Source organism: Gopherus evgoodei, chromosome 13, assembly GCF_007399415.2.
Source record: "Gopherus evgoodei ecotype Sinaloan lineage chromosome 13, rGopEvg1_v1.p, whole genome shotgun sequence".
Taxonomy (NCBI): Eukaryota; Metazoa; Chordata; order Testudines; family Testudinidae; genus Gopherus; species Gopherus evgoodei.
In genome coordinates this window covers 20,894,697-20,922,567 of record NC_044334.1, presented here as the reverse complement: position 1 = coordinate 20,922,567, position 27,871 = coordinate 20,894,697, and the positions used below count along the sequence as shown (strand labels likewise).

General features: G+C 38.9%; 1 protein-coding gene across 4 annotated transcripts in view; it reads left to right on the top strand.

The window, feature by feature from the left end:
• SPECC1L (sperm antigen with calponin homology and coiled-coil domains 1 like) overlaps positions 1-27,871 on the top strand; it is a 107,146-nt gene that overhangs the window by 60,024 nt on the left and 19,251 nt on the right. For 3 of the 4 annotated variants that reach the window (XR_004003036.1, XM_030583522.1, XM_030583524.1), the window contains 3 exons: positions 1,922-2,005; positions 3,902-4,058; positions 13,116-13,218. Coding sequence is in view for 3 of the 4 variants with exons in the window: in XM_030583522.1 (XP_030439382.1) it covers positions 1,922-2,005; positions 3,902-4,058; positions 13,116-13,218 (344 nt within the window). In the remaining variant the exon portion in view is untranslated. The remainder of the gene's footprint in view (positions 1-1,921; positions 2,006-3,901; positions 4,059-13,115; positions 13,219-27,871) is intronic. The other variant, XM_030583523.1, reaches the window with a different exon arrangement.

Sequence of the window (27,871 nt, the reverse complement as noted above, 5' to 3'; positions counted from 1 at the left end):
CTCTATTTCCTAATAGTTCCCTGTTCTGGTAACTTTGTTTTGTCTGTCAAACTCTGTTCACAATGTGCCCTTCCTGTAAGAATGAATTGTTTTCGTATGCTGGGTGTAGCTGTCTGATTTATGCCTGTTTGGGAGCTTTTTGTAGATGTTTTCTCAAGATAATCCCCATATGACTCCAAGCGGTATATTTCCTCTTTAATGATGTCTATATATGCCAGACTTCTTTCTGTACTTTTGTTGAATGCATATTGGGGTTATTTGCTTAGTAAAGTGGGGGTTTTAATTTTAGAATACTTCAGTTTTTTTAAGTAAAATTTAAATGCCTTACCAAGTAAATGATTTAGCATCTTAAATTGTTGTAACAGAGTACATGGGTAGACATAAGCATTAGAAATATATACATTCTCAAAGTAATCTGAAAGGCTTGTTGCCTGCCAGGACCTGTGTTCAGAGTTCTTTATTTCTCCTGCAAGAGTTAATAACCTTAATATATTAAGTGCTCATAAAGGCAGCTGCATTCTTTACATTGTTTTATGTGTTTAATATAATCAACTTGTACCAGAGAGAGGCAAAATTCTGAACACTAGGCATGGTAGGTAAGAAATCTGTTTACTTTTTAAATGTATATATTTGTATTTTTTACATCTGTCTGTGTTGCTCATTTACCAATTTCTGTTAATGAATTAGGTTGATTTATATTTTTTTAGCATTTCTATTCATTTTTCTTCAAAAAAATTACTGCTTCTTTGGATTTTGTGTACTTATTAACTATATATTGCTATATAACTCTTTAAGCAGGTGTCTTTTGTGTACTCATTATTTTAAAGAATTTGATTTAAAATTATTTTTAAACTAAAAGTTAGATCAAAATGGGTCTTGTTTATACAAAATCCATTTTATTGCTAGATTTATCTTTTTAAGACATTAATTTTTCGTTGACTTCCAGTGTGCAGAAGTAATCTCTCATCATTTTAGCATTTAAAGCAGTTTCCTACTATTATGCATGGAATGATAAAAGATTGTTACAACAACGATGGATTTGAACTCCATAAATAGGGCCCTACCAAATTCACAGTCCATTTTAGTCAATTTTGTGGTAATAAGATTTTAAAAATGGCTAATTTCATTATTTCAGATATTTACATCTGAAATTTCAGTGTTGTAATTGTAGGGGTCCTGACCCAAAAAGGAGTTGGGGTAGGTCACCAGTTTACTGTAAAGGGGTTGTAATACTGCTACCCTTACTTTTGCACGGCTGTTGGTGGGTGCTGCTTTCAGAGCTGGGCGCCTGGCCAACAGTGACTACTCTCTGAAGGCAGCTGAGAAAGTAAGGGTGGCAATATTGTGACCCTCCCTCGCAAAAAAAAAAAACACCTTTGCAAACCCTCCCTTCCCCCCACACAACCCCGTTTTGGGTCAGGACGCCCAGTTTGAGAAATGCTGGTCTCCCCCATGAAATCTGTGTAGTGCAGGGTAAAAACACACAAAAGACCAGATTTCATGGTCCAGGACGTGTTTTTCATGCCTGGGAATTTGGTAGGGCCCTGTCCATAGAGGATGACAGTAATCTACTTTAGTAGCACCTCCGACTGCCTGGCTTATGGAGTAGTTTTGACATGTGCAAAGATGGAGTTTCTTGCCCAGCCTTGTGTTTACGAGTTTCATTATAGCAAATCATGGCAGCAGTCTACTAAGGAGTGTTTGCGGGGGGATGGTTAGGATGGCTCCATGGTGAACTTTATGGTAACAGACAAACTTCTGGCCTCCTTCTAAGCAGACATATATACTCGGTTATCTGTCATGGTAAGCTAGATGAACCGATTCTATAATTCATAAATGATTATCACGGTCTTCGCACTGATCACATCCCTACAACTGAAATCTGCATTAGTGTTGCATCTGTTTTTTTTCTCCTGAGCAGAACATTTGTTGAGAACTTCCTCTACCAGCAGACCAGCCTCATTGCCAAGAGTACCTGCCATGGAAAGTGCCAAATCTATTTCAGGTAATAACATGTATTTAGTTGCCTGATGAAAACAGGAACCCTCTGTTTTCAGTCCTGTGGTTACATGCCCAGTCTACTATTTTTAAAGAGAATTTCTGTCTTCCAACTGATAAATTCTACAACCACTTATCAATTGATGTATGGAAGCAGCACTTGCCTGTTTGGAGTTGTTTACTTTTAAATGTGAAAATGTAATCTTGCCTTTGTACTTGAAAATAACATAAAAGCCCATGATAAAACATTCCGACCTATTAGATCAAACAGAACTGAGGAGCTTAACTCTGTGGAACAATTTCCTCCTATGGCATATTTTAATAGTTGTGTGTATACACTAGAACCAAGATTCATGCGTGACTCATCTTCAGCCATCCAGGAAATGGATATTGCTCTATAACCTTTCTTCTCAATGTTGCACAGAATTTTGACTTGCAAGTTACACAGAAATGTATGTTAAAAAACCTTTATCTAAAAGGTAAAAACTGTTAAGTGATAAAACAATGGCAGTACACTTGTAATTAATCATTTTTAAAATATGCTTCCAAAACTGAATATATTTACATGAGCCACCAATATCAGTATCATTTAATTTATATAGAAAGCCGAGTCCATGCTAATTTCAAGTAAAAAAAATAAAATAAAAAAACCTCAAACCATAGATTTAATAAAAACAAACCTAAGTACAATATAAAACCATGAACCTATTTCTAAATCCAATGGATATTTTTAAACAAACCTTCCCATGCAATATGTGCAGCACATAGGTTGCAGCACTGAGAACCTGGAAGTGGTTCAGAATACAAACAAAAAGTGGGTCTGAATATGTTCTTTTTACCATCCAAGTTGAGAGAGAGATGTTGAAAAGCAAGTAAATAGTATAAATGGTGAAAAGTAAATAGTATTTTTAAAGCTTTCACTCGTGTGACATAGGTAAGAAAATGTATTTAAATGAGGATTTTCAGATGTCTTTTAACCATCCAAAAGAGTGATATTTTGTAATTTTTATTTTAATGTCTTCCTAATTTACTGTGTAAGGTATTTATAAATTAACATAGTCCCTGATACGTGTAGAAATTAAATCTCTCTGGAAGTATTTGGAGCATTTTGTATTTTTCTGTCTTGCACAGATGCAATCAGTAGCTTATTTGCAGGTTTAGGAAGCAAAACTCAGCTTGCCTACATTTATTTAACTAGAAAGGGCTCTATATAGAGGAAGAATATGCTACTACACAGCCATTCTGAGTTTTGACATACGTTCAGGTTGTGGTGTTGGTACCAGCAGGTGTTACACAAACTGTTTGCCCTGTGGTAAATCATTATAGCTTTTTTCTGTGTAAAGTCACATATTATCTTGGACACTTCGTAATTAAAATCTTCATCAGGCAAACTTAATGACAGTCCATACTGTTCCAGGGTGCTACATGGGTACTTTTCATTGTTAATAAGAATCTTCCTCTGACTACTGATAAGGTCAGCCATCAAGCTCATAGGATTCCTTCTTCACATCATCTGACAACTTTCACTCAGGTGCCTGTTTTATTTTAGTGAACTTTTAATATTTGAACAAATTATAAAAAAACCAAAATTCTAACATCATAACTACTTTTGCACAGACCGTAAGAAAATATAATAGTTTGGTTTTATGTAATGTCTCCCTTACTCAAGACATTCCAAGACTGTTAGAGAGATGGCATAAAGACATCCACTCAGCAAATTGCCCTTGCTTCAGGTAAAATTTAATCCTACAAAACTTTGGTAATTTTATCAATTTGCCCCTTTCCTAGAACTCTTCACTACAGGTGAAATATATGAAGAATTACCTGATACAGGCTTGTGTTTTTCTTCCTTTATTTGAGGTTATATATTTGGTTCTAGAGCTTTTGAATTTCCCCCATTCAGTGTCTAGACGAAGTAGTGAAGAAATCAAACGGGACATTAGTGCACCTGATGGAGCATCTTCAGCCTCTCTCATGGCAATGGGAACCACCTCACCACAACTCTCTCTCTCCTCCTCTCCTACAGCGTCTGTCACCCCTACAGCACGAAATCGCATAAGGTACAACCCATTATTACACAGTGTTTTTAAACCAGTATTAATTTCAGAGCTCTGAAACACCATATTATGCAAGCATAGAATTTAGTCCTAGCATTAAACACCAACGTTTGACTGTTGTTTTTGCAATAATGCTCTTCAGTAACCTCTGGAACTTCGCATAGACTGTTTGTAGCACCATAAGGCATAGTGTCTTGGGAAGACAAGTCCCAGGCTACTTACGGCTTAATAGGTCAATATCCACACCTTAAAAACTCCACCAGGAAACCAACAGACAGCCAGGGAAGATCACTGAGCTTTGAAGTCATGTGTTTGTAGTGAGAAACTGCATTTAACAAGGGACCTGTAACATTCTGAACCAGCCTCAGTTTTGCGTTAATTTAAGATTTGGCTCCATATAGAGCGTGTGGCAAAGGTATAATTCATCCTACTGATGCTGATATTTGAATATGCTAAAAAGAACAGCAGTCTTTGTTTGTATGGTGGGATATCATGGGGAAAATATTCTTCACTTTTATAGTGTCTTCTATATAAGGACTCAAAACATTTTATAAATATCGAGCCTTATAACACACATGAGCTAAGTACATTTCACAGGTTGGGAAACTTGTCCACAGAGGTTAAATGACTTTCCCAAGATCACCTGACAATAAAACTTCTCATCGACAAATAAATAAATAAATAAATACATTATAACACTGAGAAATTGTTTGCAGCTCTGGACATTATCCAGAGCAATGATTTCACTGAGATTAGTTGAGGCGTACTTCAGCATACCAGTCATTCATTGTGTGAAGTTCTATGGCTATGTACAGTTTGTCCATTTAATTTACAGATAATTTACAAATAACACTAAAGAAACAGACAGTTTATTGGCAATCCTACATTTCGATTTTGAGTAAGGGCAGGGGTGAAAGTAATTTACAAGAGCCACCGGTACTGCCAGAGTCCTGAGGGCAGGGCGGGGCGTCATCCGGAAGAGGCGTGGCCTCTCAAGATTTAAAGGCCCTGGGGAACCAGCTGTGGCTGGGAGACCCAGGGCCTTTAAATCAACCAGGGGCTCCTAGCTGCAGAGGTGGCTGGGAGCCCCCCGGGGCTCAGGGACAAATTAAAGGGCCCGGGGTTTTGGCCGCCAGGGGGAACCCCGAGCTTTGCGGGGCTGGGGCAGGGATTTAAAGGGCCCAGAGCTCCTGCCACTGAGGAAGGCCCAGAACCCTTTAAATCCTGGCCCCCGCCCAGCCGCCAGAGCCATGGCCGGGATTCAGAGGGCTCTGGGCTACCTGCAGCCGCGGGGAGCTTTGAGCCCTTTAAATCCCTGCCCCAGCCCAGCCCACCAGAGCTGTGGCTGGAATTCAAAGGGCTCTGGGCTGCCTGCAGCCGCAGGGAGCTTTGAGCCCTTTAAATTCTCGCCCCAGCCCAGCCGCTGGAGCCACGGGCAGCCCAGAGCCCTTTCAGTCCCCACCGTGGAAGTCAATGCGGTCCAACATGGCATACTGGTTCTTGCCAGTATGCTGTACCAGACTGGACCGGCTTACTTTCACCTCTGACTGTATGCATGTGTATGTGTATGAATGTGTCATAAACAATGCAGCTGCAGCCTGCCACCGACAGCAGCGACCCCAGCAACCGGCCCCTGTGGGCTGCTGCCTGCAGAGAGCCAGCACGTGCCACTGGGCTGCTTCTGCCAAGAAGTAAATAACGAAGACAAAAACCACAGCCAACCAGCCAGGGAGGGAGCCGGAGGTGGGGGGGGAAGGGAGGGGAAGTCAGGGGTGAATGAGGGACAACTGGAATAGCCTTCATGAAATATACAAGATATTTAGAGAAAGTTTTGTCAATTTCAGCCTCTGCTCTCTGCAGGCAGGACAAAACAAAAAAAGATCTGAGATTGTACCCTATGTCCTAAGGACATTTCAGGTATTTAAATCAATATATAAAGAGGGTGGATTGGAATGAAAACTACTATTTCTTTCAAAGGAGGCACAATAATTTCCCTGACTATTCAGTTTTCCCCTCCAATCCCTTTGTGGTTTTGTCTATGGAGGCTATTTGCTTTCCCTGTGAATCTTTAGTTGCTTTAGCAAAATTGCTTTGCCCAAAATAAACCCTGATCATCATGACACATCTTTCCACCACGTTCTCTGTGTTTTTTGTGTTGTTGTTTTTTTTAAAACAGTAACATTTCAAAGAGGATCTGCAAATAGTTTGGACATCACAACCATGATCCTCTGCTGGAGAGGGAATGGGATAGATTTGAACTTGGAAATGATTCCTGATTTTGATTGTATTTAGGAGATCCTCTCATCCCGGGGGCAGAAAAGAACTGCCCCTGCCATGGTCACACACACCCAACAACAACTGATAGCAAAATTAACAAGGATGCCAGAAACGGCTCCTAACTGTGGGCACTGAACTGCACAGGGAACAGCTGAGTTTAAATTGTTCTTTTGCAGGCAGCAACAGCAGGCATCTCAGCCAGTGTCCCTACTGAAAGCTAGAGCCTAGAGGAGAACCCCTGCTGGGAGTGGGAGTGGGGAGAAGGAGAATGCAGAGCCTTGTCTGCAGTCTGACTGGAGGAGGGGGAGGGAGGAGCCGAGAAACCAATGTGACAGGGAGTTTTCCACTTCCACCTGCTTTTATTAGCTCTGGACTTAAGCTGTGCAGCCAAATGCTTGTATTTGTTGTGTATATTAGTATTGGAGAGATCCCCTCATCCCGGGGGCAGAAAAGGACTGCCCCTGTCATGGTCAAACACACTCTCCCCTCGACCCCCTCCTCCCAGCTACTGTGAGTGAAATTAACAAGGATGCCAGAAACCTAGCCCTGGGGGCTGAACCATCAGGGAACAGCTGAGTTTAAACTATTTTTATGCAGGGAGCAGGCTTCTCTCTCCCTCCCTCAGTCAGTCTCCTTTTCTTACCGGTCCTCCGTACCAGCCTGTACCAGCTTACTTTCACCTCTGAGTAAGGGTAAAAATTTCACTAATGTTTCTACACGAATCTTAAAGTCTGAAGATTTATACCTGCACTGTTTGCAGACCAAAGGTTGCAATGAAAGAATGCAATTATGAATGAGGTATAGATGGAGAATGGCCATCACAATAGCACAACTGCTCTGTGTAAGTATGAAGTAGAGTGGTAGGCCCTGTAGGAAGAAAACCTGCTGCTATTAGAGCAGTGGAGGGACAGTACAGTAACTGCTCACTTAACGTTTTAGTTATGTTACTGAAAAATGCCACTTTTAAGTGAAACAATATTAAGCAAATCCAATTTCCCAATAAGAATTAATGTAAATGAGGGGGTTAGGTTCCAGGGCAGCTTCCCCTACTCTGCAAGCACCAGGGGCGGGGGGCTCAACCCTCAGCCTGCCCACTCCACTCCTTCCCTCAAGCCCCTACCCTTGACCCACCTCTTCCCCCTTTACTTCGCATGCTGCGTCCGGGCTCCTCTCCCCCCCGCCCCTTTCCTCCCTTCTAAATGCCACAAGCCAGCTGATTGCCCAGTTACGGAGGGAAGCGCGCTGAGTCCTCGCTCCTCCCTGCTCCCCCCTCCAAAACACCACAAGCTAGCTGATTGCCATGGTAAGGAGCTGGGGGGAGGAGGGGAAAGGCGCTGATCCGCGGGGTCTGCTGGCGGGTGGGAGGCACTGCGGGGACATAAGGAGGCTGCCAGCTGTGGAGAAAGCAGGCAGCCAAACAACGCAAGAGTGGAGTATTGCACAACTTTAAATGAGTATGTTCCCTAATTGATCAGCAATGTAACAATGTTAAGCAGGATGACTTTAAGTGAGGAGTTACTGTACAATGAAAAATAATTGCCCTATGGGAATCCTCTTCAGAAGAGAACTTGGGTTTTTAATATATTGTGTGTAGCTTGCAAAATTTTATTATAGTATGTAAAATAGGGATTTTAAGAAAATAAACCTTTGCAAAGATACACAATAACTGTGGGCACACCCCTGGGCTCCAACTTGAAACCATAAATCAGTTCTTTGATTTGGAATATAGTTGGCCTAAGATATTCATTTTAAGATTTATATCAATCACAATCCATTTCTTTTTGTCTCCCTACAATTCATTTTCATTTGTTTCCTTCCACACTGTTTTCATAACAGTAAGAACTTGATATAAACGATGTGCCTTACTGGAATTTGGGAACAGGCTGTTCAGTTCCCTCATGGCTACCCAGCACGTTTAACCTGAAAAGAGAATTTTGACTCAGGTTTCTTATATGTTGTCACAAATCTTATAAGGAGCTATCTCCATTCTTTTCTTATTTTATGGGGGCATTGCATAATCTTCATTCTAGTGTGAAAACACAAACTCCACAAGAATAACTTAAGCACGAATGTGGGTTGCTAAAGCATGTGCTGATCTGGAGATATAAGAGAAAAATTAATTCCTTAACGCCCCAGTCTAGCAGCACAGAGTCATAGAAATGTAGGGCTGGAAGAGACCTCAAAGTAAAGCCTAGCCCCCTGCTTGCACTGAGACAGGACCAAGTAAACTTAGACCGTCCCTGACAGGTGTTTGTTTAACCTGTTCTTAAAAACCTCCAATGATGGGTATTCCATAGTCTCCCTTGGAAACGTATTCTAGAGTTTAACTACCTGCTAGTTAGAAGGGTTTTCCTAATATCTAACTTTAATTTCCTTTGCTGCAGATTAAGCCCATTACTTCTTATCCCACCTGCAGTGGGTATGGGGAACAATTGATCACAGTCCTCTTTATAACAGCCCTCAACATATTTGAAGACTGTTAGCGGGTCCCACCTCAGTTGCTTTTCTCAAGACTAAACATGCTCAATAATTTAACCTTACCTCATAGGTCACATTTTCTAAACCTTTTACATTTTTGTTGTTCTCCTCTGGACTCTATCAATATGTCCACATCTTTCCTAAAGTATAGCGCCCAGAATTGGACACAGTACTCTGGCTGAGGCCTCATCAGTGCAGAATAGAGTGAGATAGTTACCTCCTGTCTCTCATACACAACACTTCTGTTAATATACCCCAGAATGATATTGGCCTTTTTCGCAACTTCATCACATTGTTGCATCATATTCAATTTGTGATCCACTGTAACTCCCAGTACTTCCACCTAACCATTATTCCCCATTTTGTAATTGGGCATTTGAGTTTTCCTTCCTTAGTGAAGTACTTTGCACTTGTCTTTACTGAATTTCATCTTGTTGATTTCAGACCAGTTCTCCAATTGGTCAAGGTTGTTTTGAATTCTAATCCTGTCTTCTAAAGTGCTTGCAACCCTCCCAGCTTGGTGTCATATGCAAGTTTTATAAGCATACTCTCCACTCTTATCCAGGACATTAATGAAAATATTGAATAGTACCAGACCCAGGACTGACCTCTGCGAGACTCCGCTAGATATGTCCTCCCTGTTTGACACTGAACCACTGATAACTGCACTTTGAGTATGGTCTTTCAGCCAGTTGTACAACCATTTTACAGTAATTCAGCTAAACCACTTTTCCTTAGTTTGCCTATCAAGTTAAATATGACCCAGTATTTGAGTCTGATTCTGTTCTTTTAGTTCTAAAATAAATAGTGTATATGAGAGAGTTGATTTTTTTTTAGTACAATTCTTTGTGAGATTGACATTTATGTCTAAATATACTTATTTCTTTTCTTGTTTAGCATAAGTAGCTAACATTTCAAGGCACCCTTCACTTTTCAAGGGGCCACTTCACCTTGAATGGTCCCTTGAAATGTGTTAAATTCTTGTGCTAAACAATCTGTTCCACTTTGTATTTAGCTGTGACACTGAGTACCTTTCCCAAACCTGAAGAAAAGCTCTGTGTAGGCTTGAAAGATTGTCTGTCTCTCTCTCTCTCTCTCTCTCTCTCTCCAACATAAATTGGTCTAATAAAAGATGTATCTCACCCATCTTGTCTCTCTAATACCAATGTCTGGCACTGGAGGTGCCTGGTTCTGAACAACTTTGCATTAGGACTTGATATTACACTGACTATTCTAAGAAACTCTGATTTTTCTTAAATATTTAATTTGACATTGGAACATAATCTTGTTTCATCTGAAGCCAGAGTTCATTGAACTATTGCACAAAGTACATGGCATCTGGAATTAAATTAGATACTCAAGTCATGTAGAATAGTCATTTGTACTGGGGTATCAGTGCAAATGTGCAAAGAAATTCTGTGAAATTCAGATTTCAAGATTTTTTTTTCCCCAGCAATGCTTGTGAAATTGATGCATTTCAGGGGCTTGTCTACTGTAGCACTTCAGTGTAGATACTATGTCAATGAAAGAATTTGTCCATATACCTCATGCTGTCTACACCAGGGATTTAGGTCAGTATAGCTACTTTTCTCAGGGATGTAGATTTTTCACACCAGATGTAGCTGTACTGATATAAAATTCTAGTGTAAACCAAGATGAAATTCGATATGTCTGCAGAAGTTCCACTGAACACTATTTCCTGCTGAGGTTGAAATGGCTGGTCCTAAAGAACATAGAGCCAAGGATTAAGTAATTAGTATGAACTAGCTGTGTTTGAAAGGTGGGTGTCTAGAAGGCATAATTTTTTGTAGTACTGAGGTGGGGATCTGAGAATCTTATTTAAATATGCATAGAATTATTTAAAAATAATCCTCCTTTACCATGCAGAGTATTAGCTAGCCATAGTGTTATTTTTCTTCTAAATAGAGAACATTAGGATTAACTGCAAAATCTTTTGATATATCCCTACCTCTGCTCATTACGCTACTTAGAATGCATAACACCTCAGAGAATCATAGAAGATTAGGGTTGGAAGACACCTCAGGAGGCCATCTAGTCCAACCCCCTGCTCAAAGCAGGGCCAACCCCAACTAAATCATCCCAGCCAGGTCTTTGTCAAGCCAGGTCTTAAAGCCTCTAAGGATGGAGATTCTACCACCTCCTTAGGTAACCCATTGTAGTGTTTCACCACCCTCCTAGTGAAATAGTTTTTCCTAATATCAAACCTAGACCTCCCCCACTCCAACTTGAGACCATTGCTCCTTGTTCTGTCATCTGCCACCACTAAGAACAGCTTAGCTCCATCCTCCTTGGAACCCCCTTCAGTTTGTTGAAGGCTGCTATCAAATCCCCACTCACTTCTCTCTTCTGCAGACTAAATAAGCCCAGTTCCCTCATCCTCTCCTCATAAATCATGTGTGCCAGTCCCCTAGTCATTTTTTGTTGCCCCCCACTGAACACTCTCCACATCCTTTCTGTAGTGGCGGGCCCAAAACTGGACCCAATGCTCCAGATGTGGCCTCACCAGTGCTGAATAGAAGGGAATAATCACTTCTTTCAATCTGCTGGCAATGCTCCTACATTACAGCATGATATGCCGTTAGCCTTCTTGTCAACAAAGGCACACTGCTGACTCATATCCAGCTTCTCGTCCACTGTAAATCCCCAGGTTCTTTTCTGCAGAACTGCTGCTTAGCCAGTCAGCCCCCAGCCTGTAGCCGTACATGAGATTCGTCCATCCTAAGTGCAGGCTCTGCTCTTGTCCTTGTTGAACCTCCTCAGATTTCTTTTGGCTCAATCCTCCAATTTATCTAGGTCACTTGGGACCCTGTCCCTACCGTCTTGCATATCTACCTCTCCTACCATCTTAGTGTCATCCACAAACTTGCTGAGGGTGCAGTCCATCCCATAATCCAAATCATTAATGAAGATGTTGAACAAAACCAGCCCCAGGACAAACCACTGGGGCACTCTGCTTGATACCGGCTGCCAACTAGACATCAAGCCGTTGACCACTACCCGTTGAGCCTGACGAGCTAGCAAGAATACTGTGGAAGACCGTATCAAAAGCTTTGCTAAAGTCAAGATATATCACGTCCACCATTTTCCCCATATCCACAGAGCCACTTATCTCATCATAGAAGGCAGTCAGGTTGGTCAGGCATGACTTGCCCTTGGTGAATCCATGTTGACTGTTCCTGATCACCGTCCTCTCCTCCAAGTGCTTCAAAATGGATTCCTTGAGGACCTGCTCAGTGATTTTTCTACCTAGCCCTTTTAGTTGCATACGAGACCCTTTATTACAGGAAGACTTACTGCAACTACAGAAATGTTAATTTCAGTAATAACACTATTAATGTAGCAGTTTTTATTTTGAGCTATGTGTTTTTTAGTCTAATAAAACTGACAATTATAATTCAAAATTATCATGAAAACATACCAGCCCAGGAACCGTTTTTCCTCCTGACCTTTATCATAAGGAAAAAATGAATGTTTCCTTTCATCCCAAAAAACCCTCCCTCCCTCTCTCTGGGTGAATGGGCAAACTCAGTTTTTCTAGGCTTTCAGTATCCTTAGTTGTCTTGTTCATAAATATACCAAAAATTATGCATTACTTATGGGCCTATATCTATAATAGCATGTATTGGGAATTGGACACCATTCCATTACAAGTGAGGTAAATAATAAATATTGTCTGCATATAAAGTAGACCAATGAGCATGTCCCTCCTCCTGAAAGATCCAGATCTTGAGACAAACAGTCTGTTAGCAGTAACTGAGTGCTATTAATATTCAAATTTCTTGCTGTTTCAAGGTTACATTCCTAATCAGCCATGAGATGCAAAAGAGATACAATCAGTTTGTTTTAAAACACAAATTAAAGTTGTTTAAAATAGCTTATAGTGCAGGTGGATTGTAGTGTAGTCTAGCACATCAGCTTAATATTATGAACTCTTAGAAAAAATCTTGTTTGTAAATACAGGTCTAGAAAGGAGGCTGTAATTTAAAATAAATTCATCCTAAAGTAAGTGGTTACTGACTAACACCAGTGGTGAAAACACCAAAAGGTCTTAATGCAGTCACAATCAGTATTTTTGTCTGATCATTATGCATAGTGATTGCCAGTGGAACAATTGATTTGATCCCACTTAACAGGGAAGATTTTGCAGGTTTAACTGGGTATATTCCTCCTTCAGACAGTATTTTGAGCCTCATTCTTCTCACTGGGATGGGTCCTCACTTTCCTAACAGTTATTGCAAAAAGTGGCATGATATCAAAACTTTACTGTTTTTCCTCTACTCTCAGGGAAGAAAGGAAAGACCCTTTATCTGCTCTTGCAAGGGAATATGGAGGTTCCAAAAGAAATGCCTTGCTGAAGTGGTGTCAGAAGAAAACTGAAGGATATCAGGTAACTGCAAAGCTGTTTAATGCTGCACACTCTTAACTACAACATATGAAAATCTGCCAAAGGCACAAACCAGACTGCTCCACAGTTCACTGCATAGATCGCAATGAAACTGGCATGTGCTGTACTTTCTTACAGGAACACATGCTACAAGTCCTAACCTAACTAGCATGAATAGTTAATTAGTCACTTTTCAGCACAGTGCAAATGTGGTGTTTTGTTTTGTTTTTTTGAGAGAGGCATCTTACCTTCCACTGAGGCACTTTTAAAACAGCTGTCATATATATTACACATTTGAAACTCAGATAAAGGAGTAATAACAATCCAGATATTCAGAGTTCGCTCTAGATTTTCATCTGACAAATGCAGCTGATGTAACACTTCTGAGTTTAAAAGTAAATTATTAGTAAGTAAGTAGTGAGGTTCTATGGGCTTGTCTATACTTAAAATGCACTCTGCTATAGCGCTTCATTGTAGACACTAACTATGCCAATGGAAGAGGTTCTCCATTGTGGTAGGTGATCCACCTCCCTGAGAGGCAGTAGTTATGTCAACAGAAGAATTCTTCTGTCAACCTAGCGCTTTTTACATGGGGACTTGGATCAGCTTAATAATGCTGCTCAGGGGTGTGGACTTTTCACATCCCTGACTGACATAGCTAAACCAGCCTAATTTTGTACTGTAGGGTGGGCCTAGGTTTTGCTTATTTTTTGGAGATTGCATTGTTTCATATACACACTGTATTTGGCTTTTTACTGCATTTTCAGCTTTCTTTTCAATTAGTCCTAATGTTGTCAGAACCTGAAAGAACTGACAAGATAGTTCCCCACATTTCTCCTATGATTACATCATTTTTCAGAACAATAGAGGCTTCAGCAAATTGAACCAGGATGTTAAGAGTCTAGCCATGATGTATTTGTTTGGTTAATTGTATTGAAAGTGTTTTGAATTCCCAGCACAGGCCTCAGTTTAAAAACTTCACTCTTTCAGTAACTTGAAATTCACAACACAGGAGGAAGCTGAAAGCCACATAACAGGATGGTTGACCATCCATAGGAAAAGTCGTCTTTCAGTACAATAGAGTCTTGTGCTATAAACCCAAGGTGCCCCTCTCCCACTTCCTGTGGCACGTCTGTGATACCAAATTGTGCTATTTCTGAGTGTAAGTTTCTTTATGGAAGTGGTCCTTCCTCTTCACTTTTTTTGAAAGGCAGGATGTTAGATCTTTTTCTTTAAAGCCTGTAAGTCTAAATGGAAAAATATCTGAAGCTTGTTATCTCTAAATGAAAGATGCATCTGACAGCTTCCTTAATTTATCAGGACAAAGTTATAAAGTACTCAAGACCTTCCCTTCTCTGGCTGTGCACACAGACAAGGCCATCCTCTTGTTCACATTGACTAGCTGCTTATAGTCAATCTACATGGACCCCTGTAACCACTAACAGAAGGAGGGAGGGATGACACCTCATGTACTTGCCCTGACAGCTATTACGTGACTCTCTGCATGTGCTGCTGCAGCAGGATTATATCATTTCATGTCTCTGAGCTATATAAGCCTCTTTCTGAAGGAGCCAGACTAGTACTATTGGAATATATTAAGTTAACCATCGCAGAAGAATGTATTTTGTTTAGACATCCACATTTATCACTTCTCTTTAAATTGTTGTACTGTATTAAATTTGTTTTTCAAGATCCCCCTGAAATTAAATTCTGGTGTGCATGTGGGGTGTTGCTGATATGCTTTTTGTAATGCTATAAATGTATCCTGAATTGTGCTCACTCTGAGTAGAGATTATCCAGACATTTGAGCCCCATTATCAATACCTTGTAAGTATTAGGGTCTCTCTGGGAAACAGAACCTTAAACTTTTATACTACCACCCTTATGGAGTAAAGACCATTACATAGTAACTTAAAGATAAATAATGGATGGATAGAGTAAAAATAGTCTTTAAAAAACCTCCTAAAGAATAACACTTTGAATATTAGGACTGTAATATTAGCCCAACTTCTGAGCAAAAATTCCATTCCCTCTATTGGGTCTGTTTGTTTTTTAACTCTAAAGAAAACCCCAGCCTGATTTCACATCTTCTAAAAAGGGGATATTATGAAGTATTTACAAGAATTTTTTATAAAGTTGTGTCAGTTAGTGGGAGACTTGTAATAACAAGCCTAACCAAAAAAAAAATAGTTGGGAGGGATTTGAAAGGTGGGGGGTAATAAAGCACAGAAATCAGTACAACCATACATCTACCCAAAAAAGGTAAAAAATTGTATTTAGGAAGGAGAAGCTCTGGATGTCCTGAAGAAATTTAAAATGAATAGCACATATAAAGGGGCCATGTGCTAGTGAAGCCAAAACAGCAAATGAGGCATTGACTTAGGGTGTGTGCTTCCATGGGATCATGAGTTGGAAGCACATATTTGTAGTTGCTGCTTGTTGGGCAAATGATTTTAGACCTCTGTTGTCCCATCTTCTGTCTACTTAATTTAAGAGGACATTTTCTTGATTTACATATTCTTGTTTTGACTGCCTTTGGTCCTTAAAACCCTGCACATCAGGAACCAGATTTTTCAAGGTGCAATGTATCTAATTGCTCTGATTCAAAATCCCACAAATCTTAGAGAAGTTAACCCATCTAATGTCATTCTTTCAATTTGTTTTCCTGATTCTCCCAACTATAATATAAAAAATGTATCAGAGGGGTAGCCATGTTAGTCTGGATCTGTAAAAGCAGCAAAGAATCCTGTGGCACCTTATAGACTAACAGGCGTTTTGGAGCATGAGCTTTCGTGGGTGAATACCCACTTTGTCAGATGCATGTGACAAAGTGGGTATTCACCCACGAAGCTCATGCTCCAAAATGCTTGTTAGTCTATAAGGTGTCACAGGATTCTTTGCTGCTTTTATAAAAAATGTATATTCCACATCAAGTATTTCCAGATTTGTTCAGAGACTGTGGTAATTTTGTCAAGGATACAGATCTCAGACCCCCAGGTTGAAGAGGGGGGACTCTTAATTAGGTGCTCAGAAATGTTAAAAATCACTGGTCAGCATAATCAAAGTTGAAACAGTTTTCAGTAGCACATATACTCCAGGTTAAAAGAATAAAACTTTCAAATATGATCCAATTTAGCTTCTAAATTGTCCTGAAGGTTTTAAACCATGATTTATAATGAAACAAAAACCCTTCTAGATCTCTTATCGTGCTGTATAATTATTATTGCTTTCATCCTAACTGCATTATCTCAATTTATAAGATTTCTTATTGCAGTGTCAAATATCATGGTAGCACAGTATAATTAAACCCAGACCATACTTGATCTAAAAACTGCTGCTGTTTCTGATTATGATGGAAAAATTAGAATGCTAGGCATAGTCTCTTCTGATTTAATTTTAATTTGTGTTGAATTAGTTATTGTGATAATGTAAAAGAGGGACTTTTCATTCTTTTGTGTTCAATTAAAAGTATTAGCAAGAGAGTAAAAATGATTATTCGGACCCTCTGAATCTGCATTTTCTTATTCTGTCTTCTGCCACTGCTAACTGTAGGAGAGGCTTGTTCAGTCCAGCATCATAACGGTCAACAAAAATCTGCTTCTCCGATCTCATTCTCGCACCTTTTATACTTTTTTCCCTTTGAAACAGCTATAGTTTCTTCTATTAAATAAATATGGGCCAGAGACCATATTTGGGAAGTTGATTGCCTATAACTAGAGCAGGTATTGAAAGGGTGTGTGTGTGTAAATATATAAATAAAATGACTGCAGCTGCTTATGTTTGATAGAGAGCGTAGATCCAGGCACAACTGTTGGGGTTTTTTTGTTTTGGAAATATTTTATCTGTGAAGCCCCTGGGATGATTTGTCCCGGTAGAAGTGGAGAATGGTTGAGTTTCTGTGTGTCTATAAACTGATGAACTAGACAAACTTAATCAGAAAAAAATAGCCAGATCCAGTCTTTATATTATTTTTTTTATTTAAAGTGCCCATACAAAGGGCTCTAAGTGCCCTGCCAATTACAAAAACAAAATCCAATGCATTCAGCTCGTCCTTTGTACTAAGCAGCAGCACATGGTCAAATCCTAAAATCCTCACAGATCACTCTTCTCATCCGTTCACCTCTCTCTCTTCAAAGGCCAGATGAAGGAACTAAACCCTGCAGTATGCCCTGAAAGGATTAATAGAAAACAGGTTGGGCTGTTTCATACCAGCACAGGAGGATGTTCCAGAGTCCTGTGACTCTTATGGCAAATGTTTTACTAATATAGTTCCATTCTCTGAGTACAGAGAGTGGAGGAAAATACTTTTCTGCCAATATGAAATTATTTTTTAGACTTTTAAAAAACGTGTTTACTATCTTAGTAGAAGGTGGTAGAAACTTGCAGTTTGATGGGATATAGTCCCTCATTTGCAGAAGCGCCTTTCTAATTTCAACCAAATCATAATGAATTTTCACCATAGAATAAAATGGTTTTAAAAAGTTGTACATGCAGACACACTGTTTTGTGCCAGGAAGCGCATCATACTCCTGTCTAGCAAGTAATTCCACATAATGGATTTTTAATTTGTCTTAAATAAAAACACTGTAGAAAGTGATACATTAGAAACTGTTAAAAGAACATTTAGGGATCGAAAGTAAACACTCAAGTCAGGAAATGCCAATGTAAGATTGCCCTTCCAGTCTTAACTCTGCCTCCTCAGTACATTGTTAGTTTTTGGTAGGATCACATTCTATTTTATCCACAGTACGCCTATTTCATTCATTGTGCAGCTTGAGTCATGTGCAGTAATGATGGAAGGAGTGACATATTGAACAGAATAAAAACAGTAACTGAACAGCTCTTACTCACTAAATCTTTTTTTTCGGCAGTAAAATTTGAATCCATTTCTTACTATCCATTTATGTTTTTGGAGATGAAAGAATTTATCTCCAGAAACATAATACAAGTGGCAACCACTAGATCCCTGCAAGTGTGCTCCTAGAGGGAGTCCTCTTTAAGATGGGATGTAAAAACAGATGACTTGGCCATTTGCTGTCACTCTAGAGTTTATATCACTTTAGCAAGTACCATTTACATGAAAATTCCAGCTCTGATAAATGCATTTTCTTTATCCATAGTTTCCCCATCAGTTTCAATTGGAAGAGATTTTTTTCCATTTGCAATGTTTTTAGTGGTTCACAGTTTACCCCAGAGCTGGCAGAAGTGATCAATAGAAGTGATTCCAGTGTATGGTTCAGGATGTTTCTTCTCATATGATCAGTAAAATACTTAATTGTTACACTTAAATCTTCATGAGTAGGTCTCAGAGTTAAGTCCCGTGGAGGAATGGTGGCATTTTACAGCTCTCAGACCTGTTGTCCCAGGCTACCTAAAGATTTTGGAAGACCACGTTCCATCTTACAGTTTATTCACATTTAAAGTTTTCTTCAATTTTAAGGGCTAGAAATTAAATCTTTTTAATGAAAGCCTAGATTCTGGAGCACAGTTCTGGAGTGGATCTCTGACCTCATAATACATGGAGCCTTGATAGCACACTTATTAGCCAGTTCCATGTCCAAATACTGAAAATGTGATCTTACTGTCTAATTCAGCCAAATAAGATAACAAAGGATAGCAGATGAGGTATGCAAGTCCAGAGGTATCTGTAAGGAGGTCAACAATTACAGTATGTGCAGTGCGCATAAGCTAATGTTACAATAAAGGCTTTAACTTCTACCTTCCTTGGCTTTGTTTTTAAAAGCATAAATATTAGCATAATTTTATGTGAAACTAAATACAAGCTCTGTAATCCAGAAAGAGATTATAAACAACTTTAAGCACAAAAACTTACGTGGTCAGTACTCCACAGTATCTTGGACCTTGTATACATATGTCCCTGTCACTACTAGCTTCTAAGGTACAGAAAATAATTAAGAATGTGTGGATTCTTCAGTATTACTTTGTCACCAAAGCAGCTCAGATGCAGACAGAAGATGCCAGTCATTAACATTCCCTTATTTCCATTTTAGAAAAATAGCAATAGAAAAAGGCATACGAGTTTTCCCTCTAACTTCTATGACCCACGTGTAAGAAGAAAGAAGAAAACATCATGTGCTTTCTCATCAAGATACTGTCTGTCTAGGTCAGATGTTAGGACTCACAAGTAGAATTAACAATAAAGTTTCTTGGATGTTACAATGAAATGAGCAAACTGTTTCCTGTTTGAAAGGAATTCCTTTTCATGCTTAACAGAGCAGCTTGTTAAAAAGCTTTCCCAGAATCTTCTTTCACAAGCTGTCCTGTGAATTTAGTGGTCCCCAAAATTTTGACAGCAAATTTCATTTCTCAGGAGGCTTATGTCTTTAAAACTCACTTTCAGTTGGTCATTCTTTGACATTTTAAAGAGCATGCTGATTAGCATTTATTGCTGGTTCTTTTCTGCTATAGTTGAGAGAGGAGCTGTCATGTATCTGATTTGATGCATTCCATACCAACTATTCCATGTCATAACTCCTGCTAACTTTGACACAAGATAGTGCTTTCAGTAATGTGACCTTATGCAGCTCAGCAAAAAAAAACAAATAGATATTCTTACTGATTGTATATCTAGTTCTTACTACTACACATAGCAAGTACCCCATCTAGACAAGCAAACAAATTTTAATTTTTAGGCTCCATGAGTATGAATATTTATTAATGTTGACATATATTACCATAAGTGTGCACACAAGTGATTTAAATGCATATTCTCTTCCAAGAATTTTACTTAAATAACAAACATAAACCCAGGAAAGCAGTTAATTCTATAGTCAAACAGGGCACCCAGACTATATTTAATTTGCCCCAGTACAGACACCTACTGTCTTCCCTTCTTTGCCTGTAGAGTTTCAAAAGATGTATTCCGTCATTATAAAATGTATTATCTTTCTGTGAGAGAGAGTTTGGCCCCAGATGTGCTGCTTTGCCACACTAACCTTTGATCTTTTTTGTATTAATGTTCTAAATCCATGACACATGAAATTTGTTTATAGTAATGCTAATTCTGTGTACTGACAATTGGATAATTGCCTGCAAAATGATGTTGGGTGCGATGAGAACTTTACAGGTTTGGGCTTAATAGGGTTTTGGGAATGATTGCCCCAGTATGCTATTTGTCTAATCAGGACACTGTAAAATTCTTCTCTGCGTATTGTGTGGACTCTTTTTTTTTTTTTTTTTTTTTTTAAGGCTGCAGAGCAACTTTGATCACTGTGCTATTCAGATAGGCATTCTAGGTTTTGTGGTCCATGGTAAAATGAAGATGTGGCTAGAGAAGATAGTATAAGATTCTGACTCAGGGCACTACTGCAGGGGCAGAGTTGAAATACTTTTGTGTCTGGTATGAGAAATGCAATATTAACTCCATAGTTCTTGGGTTTCTGATAGTACTTCACTTGGTAATATTCACTGAAGCTGCTAATATGTGCCTGCAGCTATAGCTACACCTTAATGATGTTTTTGGAGTGATAATTTTTTTAGTTTTTTAAATGGTCCTAAAATCAGGCCCGCTTCCTGCAAATTTGGAGATGTGCCCCAGTAAATTTTGTGGTATAGAGTTAGGGGGTGCCCAAGGGGATCTACTGTTAACTGTAGTTCCAACCTACTATCTTACCAAGGAACGACTGATAGATAATGCTTTAAATAACTTTAATAAAAGCAGAATCTTTAAGTTGTCAAATATTGTCATTCAAAATGCAATCAGTTTCTCTTCCATCACACATTCTTCCTTGTAGCATGGGTGAATCTTTCATTTCCTTATTGGTTTCATCCCCCCTTCATGCCAGAAAATTAATGGTGCCCTCCAGAGGATATGGGATTTGGCAGGTCAATTTTGTTTAAATATTGCTTAGTACTTCTGTAGATGAGTTTAACCTGAGGTTGTGTGGGCCTAGTGTAGATGAGTAGGGAAGTCTAAGCACAGAGACAGATAACATCTGAAGATGCTGCTTGGCTTTGTTATTTAATTGTCTTAATGGTCACTAGACACCCTGTAGAGGTTCTTATGGCAGCTCACTTACTTTGTGGAACCAAGTAAGGTGAAGTTTTGAAAATCTTTGAGGAAAGTGAAACTAGAGTTCTTGAGCCATAGGTAATGTTCTTATACCACACAGACTCTTGCTGTAGTTTCTAGACTTCAGAAATGGATCCCAAAAAACTGATACCATTTTCTTATTAACCAAACATAGAATTTTAAATTGAAGCATCCCTAGTCTTAATTCCATAACCAAAGGTCAACCTCTTTTGTATGGTTTGCATCATGATCGAGTGTTAAAAGAGATGAATGAATGTAATGCCAGGCTAAAAAAAACCAACTGTTTTCATGTGTGCTTAATTGGCTTATGCAGAATGAACCTATAACACTGTGCATTAGAAACATAATGAAGTGGGGAGTGTAAACTAGTTGGGTTTATTTTTAAAACCTGTTTGTATACAAGGGAAATCTGGAACACTAAACTAGAATATAAAGTAGGGAAGAATGAAATGGGAAAAGTTATCTGTCAACATAAGGCTTTATTCGAATAAAAATATTTTAGGGTTTCACATAACTTTCCTTGGTCCTGGCTGGCTGAGTCATCAAAGTATTCAGACTGCCAAAACTCTAGTCTCTGCCTTTCCACTTATGGTGTTCTAGCCAAAAATTCTGAAAAAAGACTACTCCTTATGAGTCTTGTCTCACCCAACTAGAATGTAATGAGTCCAGCATGAAAAGAAACACCAGTGGGGTAGTTAATATTGTAATGGGGAAAGATAAGACAGACAATGACTCTGACTTGGAATTCATCGCCTTTTCAGACTGCCTATCTGCAGCTCACTTTCATGGCGGCTGGGAATAAGGTGATAATTGGGACTGCTCTGGATCCCAACAGTAATTTCCAGAAATGTTTGTTTCTGCTCCCTCTGTCTGCTTTTAATGTAGTGATTGGGAGCCAACCACTCCCAACCGAGTAGAGATTGGATAACTGCGAACTTTCACCCTTGCAGTATCCCAGTGCAAGACTGGACATGGAACACAGACAAACTCAGGGACAGTTGTGAAGACTGACAGGCAAAAGAATCACATCACGGTTTAGCAGTAGGCACTCCTGGCTGGAGTCTGAAATAAAAGGGTCTGGTGGTGATAGCTGAATCTGATCCCAGCAGGGTAGGGAGGCAGTTTCAAGCAGGAATAGCAGCAGGTGGGAGAAGGGAGGAAGATTTAGGGGTCGCAGGGCCCAGGAGCCTAATGGATAATGTGCTGTTGGACCTGCAGTGGGAACAGATGGAAGCACAACTCAGAAGAATACAGGATTGATCAAGCTGTTGGTAAGTGAAGTATGGAGTCTTGCCTCCAGCATCTGTCATTCTGATGTGTCAGAGAAAGTTGGAAAATAAATCAGAAACCATAATGTACCTACCTGGTTGTTTGGTATTAAACATTGGTGAAAGGACAAAAATTACTTCCCAACCTCTCTGGAAATTGCTCATGCTGTGAAGCATGAGATTGGATTTTCCCTTATTTTAACATATCTTGCAAAACTGTACATGTTGGTCATAACATTATTGAGCTCAGGTGGCGTTGCTGGCTAATGTAGTAACAAGGGGTTTCTTAGCCTGTGCAGAGTTAGGTGTATACTACTGGCAAAGCTGTAATTTTTAAAATGAATCATTGATTTCCAGTGCCCTATCACCAGCTGCAACAATGTGGGCAAAGGGGAACAGAGCCCTTGTCTTTTACTCATTCTCATCCACTCCTAAGTTAGGAGCCAAGTTCCATTGGGTGTGGGAGTCTGGATGGTGTCTTGTCTCCCCTCTCCTATTGACACAGAGGTAGGTTCAGAAGACTAGCTGATGTATAAGCATGTTCCCTCCTCTTCTTCCCCCCCCCCCCCCCCCCCGCATCAAAGTATAGTTAGTATCTATAGTCAAGTGAGACTGAAGACAGTTGTGGATATGTACTGAGAAAATAGTTTTCCATATTTCCTACTTGGTTTGTAACTTGCAGCTATGGACTGTGTTGGATCCCCATGGTTTTTAGCTGTGGAGCTAGCCAAAAAGAGTCTGTCACTGGATAACCTACTTAACATCAATCTTTCTGGTATTCTGCTCCTTAGAAGTTACACAAGATACTTTATTACTTTTAAGCATACATAGAGCCGAAGGAGAAATGTGAGTGAGATCGGTCGCTGATTGCCTTTGCTGCAAATTTTAGAATTAGCTCTGTGTTAATGTGGTATTTTGTAATGAAGTTTAAAAATAGTTCTGTTGCTTATTTAACCAGTAACATGCATTTAAGCACAGGTGACCACACATTTTGTTTTTCATTCTTGTCGGAACAGCTTCCGGTCTTTTTCTATGTAAGTGTGCTGCAGAGCAATGTTTTCCTTCAGTCAGGCTGCTGCTGCTGCTTTGCCTTGTACAGTTATACAGGAATTTTGGCTCACAGTGGAAATGCTTGAAATTTAATTACTTATGAGAACTGCAGACCCGTTAGAAACTTTTTAAATGTGATGTGCTATAAAATCTGTGACCTGTTTGATATGTTGACTCATATTTTCTCACATAGTCCTGTCCCCAGTAAAGATTTTACAAAACCAGAACTTAAGTATGTTCTTTCATCCCCATTTTATATCTGCCTTCCACAGAAAGCCTGTTACAACATCTATTTTTTGGAAGACTAATCCTTTTTAGTAGAGTTGATTTTTTTACATGAACAATCTGTCTCTAATACTAGAGATGATTTCACATAACTACTAAATATTACTAAAACTGCAATACAGTAGCTAATTCCTAAAATGCCAATAATACTCCTACAGATGCTCTCCCATCTTTTTGATGTAAATATACTCCAACCTCCCTGACCCACTTTCCCTATAAAGAACATCCAGCTCTGAAAAGGCTTATTTCTCGATTGACAGCTTCCTTGAAACCCAGCTCTTTGTGGTTATTGCTTTAACTGTGTATGGTCTGAAACAGCATCCAGAAAAGTTCTGGGTTGGATTTCAGTGGGAAAGACTCCTCTTAGTTTAGCCAATAATACAAATCTATGACAAAGAGGAAGTTTTGTTGGAGGTCTTAAATTGACATCATTCTGTTACTGATTCCTTGAGGAATAGAGGTTAGTGCAAGTTAAATAGAAGAAAGTGTAGCTTTAAAGTAGATTGAGTTCATCATAATGAAGATTCTCCAACAATGCTACTATTAGGTGAAGGTATTTGAAAAAAATTCTGTTGTCTTTAAATGTGCCAGTTTTGAATTTGTGCTTCCTGAAAATATAATTAGATATGTTTTGGGGCATATATTTTCATTCAGATAATAACTTGTCCCTTTCCTGGATGTTCAGTCAGCCCATCAGGCCATGCTGTACCTCCTGTTAATTAGATGTAATAAAAATCATCCATAACATGCAAAGCAGCTGGTAAACAGAAGCAGGTCTCCTTAATTGTTTCCTTCCATTGTGGCTTTTTTCCCATTCCATTTGGCTTTTCTGGCTCTGTTAACGTTCTTGGAAGATGGATTTGTTTTCTATGTGCTATTTAAGAGAAGCTGGAACTGACAGGAATCGTTAAGAGATGGGGATTGCTCTATATTTTTTTCTGAACATTGGTCTTACTCCTACATAAAGCTTTTGGAAACAGTCACTTTCAGATTGACTTACACTTCAACTTTCACTGTAAAATAATGGAACATTCCTAAAAGAGTCAAAGTTGTGTATATTCCCTCCTTAAAGTTCACACGTGTGAAAATTTTTATCTACTGTTGATACAATTGACATTTAAGTTTATTGTAACTACAATATTAAAGGGAAAAGTAGCTTTCTCCATTTTTATTCAGTTTTATTTGTGCTTCTGATAGTGCTCTGCATGAAGTCAGTTTCCTCCTGTCTTTCGCATAGCTAGAAGGGACAGAAAAAGGCACTTGAAAGGGGAGGAAAAATGTAATTATAAATCTATAAAAGTTTCCAGTGGGACTCAGGCAGGTGTAGGATCTGAAACTAATTCTACCTTAAATTTTGAAATTCACTGGTTTTCAAATTGAGTATTTCATGCCATGGAGAGCCAGAACTAGTATAATATATTTCTCCTTCCCTTGCTGGAAAAACATTTCATAATTAATCCCTGGTTTGGATTCTGGCACATTCAGTGATCTTGTTTGTGTTAGCATAAGTGAAGTTGACTTTTTGTGTATTGGAATGAATAAGAGAAAGGCAATGCCTTTAACACCACGTTCATAATTTTTGGTTAACAATAGGGTCCCTCCTTTTGCCTCCACCTTAACCCCATAATTCTGTGATGTTTAGTACTAGAGGCCGTACAGTTGTTGGACTAAGATAGTGTGTGTGCAATACACTTTCATTTGAGCAGCTTGTTACTAGAAGCCAGTGGTTCCAATTTGAAAGGAAAAAAATTATCCTGAAATGAAACTACTTTTAGTATTGCATTTATAGACAAGAATAAGCAAAGGGTAAGTAATATGCACTATTTTTAAGACTAATATGAAGGTAAATATTGTCATATTCCATTAAGAATTCATTTTGTTATCAGAATATTTTGATATACTACAAACATTCTAGAAGGGATTCATGTTTCAGAAAAAAATGAGAGCAGCATGGCTGAAACAGGGCTGAGAGACGAGAAAACTTGTATGTTCCCAACCCTTAACAGTTGCAGTTTGTGTTTTTAGATGACTTATTTAATGTCTGCCTCAGTTTTTACCGATAGAATAGGGATACTGCTTGCCCTCACAAAGGTGCAGAAGATGAAAAGACTGCATGTGCTAAATATTTATCTTAATATTTATATTTAAATAAATCACGTTTACATTTATTCTTTGGGAAACTATGGCATCAGAAGGCTTCTTCTATTTTAAAATGCATTGTTCTGGGTATATTTATAGTTACCGGAGAGCACACAGAGAAAATGAAAATTAAGGCAAAAAAATCTGTCCATAAATCTTAATTGTGGCTTCATAAATGATGATTGGCTTCTTCCCCAATGTGCATAAAAATAATGCATTGTCTCTCTCCAAATTAACCTGGTGCTTTTGTAAATATATAAAGACCAGATGTTATGTGCATTTAGTTGCCCTTGAAACCAGTGAAAAATATTGATTTTTCTATTTAAGGTTTCATTTTTATTCAGTTGATTCATATTCAAAGGAAAATATAGCATGCAACTTGTAGAAAACACTGATAACAGCAGTTTCAACTCAAGTAATAGAAATAAGATCTGGATCCTGTTTCTTTTAATAGTCATATGACACTTCTCAAGAATATTTATTTTCTGGTTTATTCAAATCTGCTTATCTGGTAACCTTAAAGCATGTTAACAAAAACTAAAACAAATTTCATCCTCATCAAAATAACTTCCTACAATCCCTCTGCATCTCAGTCTCTCAAAACCCCAAGTAAACAGGAGAACTTTGCCGGGTAATCTGCGATAATCAGACTTCGTTTCTGATGGGCCATTTGGGGTAGTATATTCTGAGGGCCTTGCCTTCTTTTCTTCTTCTTTGCTCTTTTAGAACTTAGCTGTTTCTAGTTACTTTTTGTGTCAAGATTTCTTGGTTGGGATTCAGAATGTCAGGTGATTAATTTATAGTTGCATTTTGGAGTGTTCTGGAGAGAGAAGCTGCATTGCACCTGTAACTGATTTGCAGAACTGAGTTTTATTGCTGTTCACAACAGTGAGACAGCCAGGAGGGAAACAGGCATCTGCATTCTGCACTGGTTGAAGTTTCTCAATGTGTTTTCAAAAGCAGCCTCATGTAAAGTTGCACTGATTTGAGGTCACAAAGACACTACACAGAGATCGGAAGAAGGTGCTCGTGGCTACTTATGCAATCTTGCACTCCAGAAATTATCAGCGATTTAGAAGCAATCCCATATTGTGGAACTAATGCACCTAGTCATAGGGTCAGACATCACCCCTGCTGCCCTCTCCAAATTGTCCCCCTATCAGTAACATTTCAGTTTTGTAGTACTGATCATCAACCAACTTGAACTCATTTGAGCCCCAGCCTCTGGCAAGCACTGGGAGAGTCAAGAGACCTTTCATGTGGATGTAACAAAAGGCTGTGTCATTTGCATACTTGGCAGGGCAGCCAGAATTGTAACATCAAAAGGGTGGAGTTGATTTAAATCACTAGGCAGAAAGACTTGTTTTAATCATGGTTTTCTACATAGTTGTTATAACCTTAAGTTTTACAGCTGTATCAGAAAATGAATGATTGGTTATTTCATTTACCAAAGGAAATTGAAGTAGATATTTATGAAGTCATTGAGAGGTGAGCTATCTCCAATTCAACAGGTTAATCATCAGTATTTGGAGGATTTTCTTTCCATGCTGTATTAAGAGGAGAACATCACCAGACAGACATTTTAAGTTGTTTTATTTAACTAAAACAACAACATTAAATATTCTAGATTTTTTTCTTCAACAGCAAGCACATAGTATTTTAACAAAACGCCTATGTCCCTCACTTCTCACATTTATCTTCAGACTTCTTCTCCTTGTCCAGATCTATTCTGCCCCCAACAATCTTCTATTCACTGAACTTTTTTTAACTTTGCACTTTTAGAGGGGTAAGAGATTGACTTTGTGTACACAAATTTGCAGAGGGACAATAGGGTTGAGGTCTGTTATTTCTCACCTCTGTA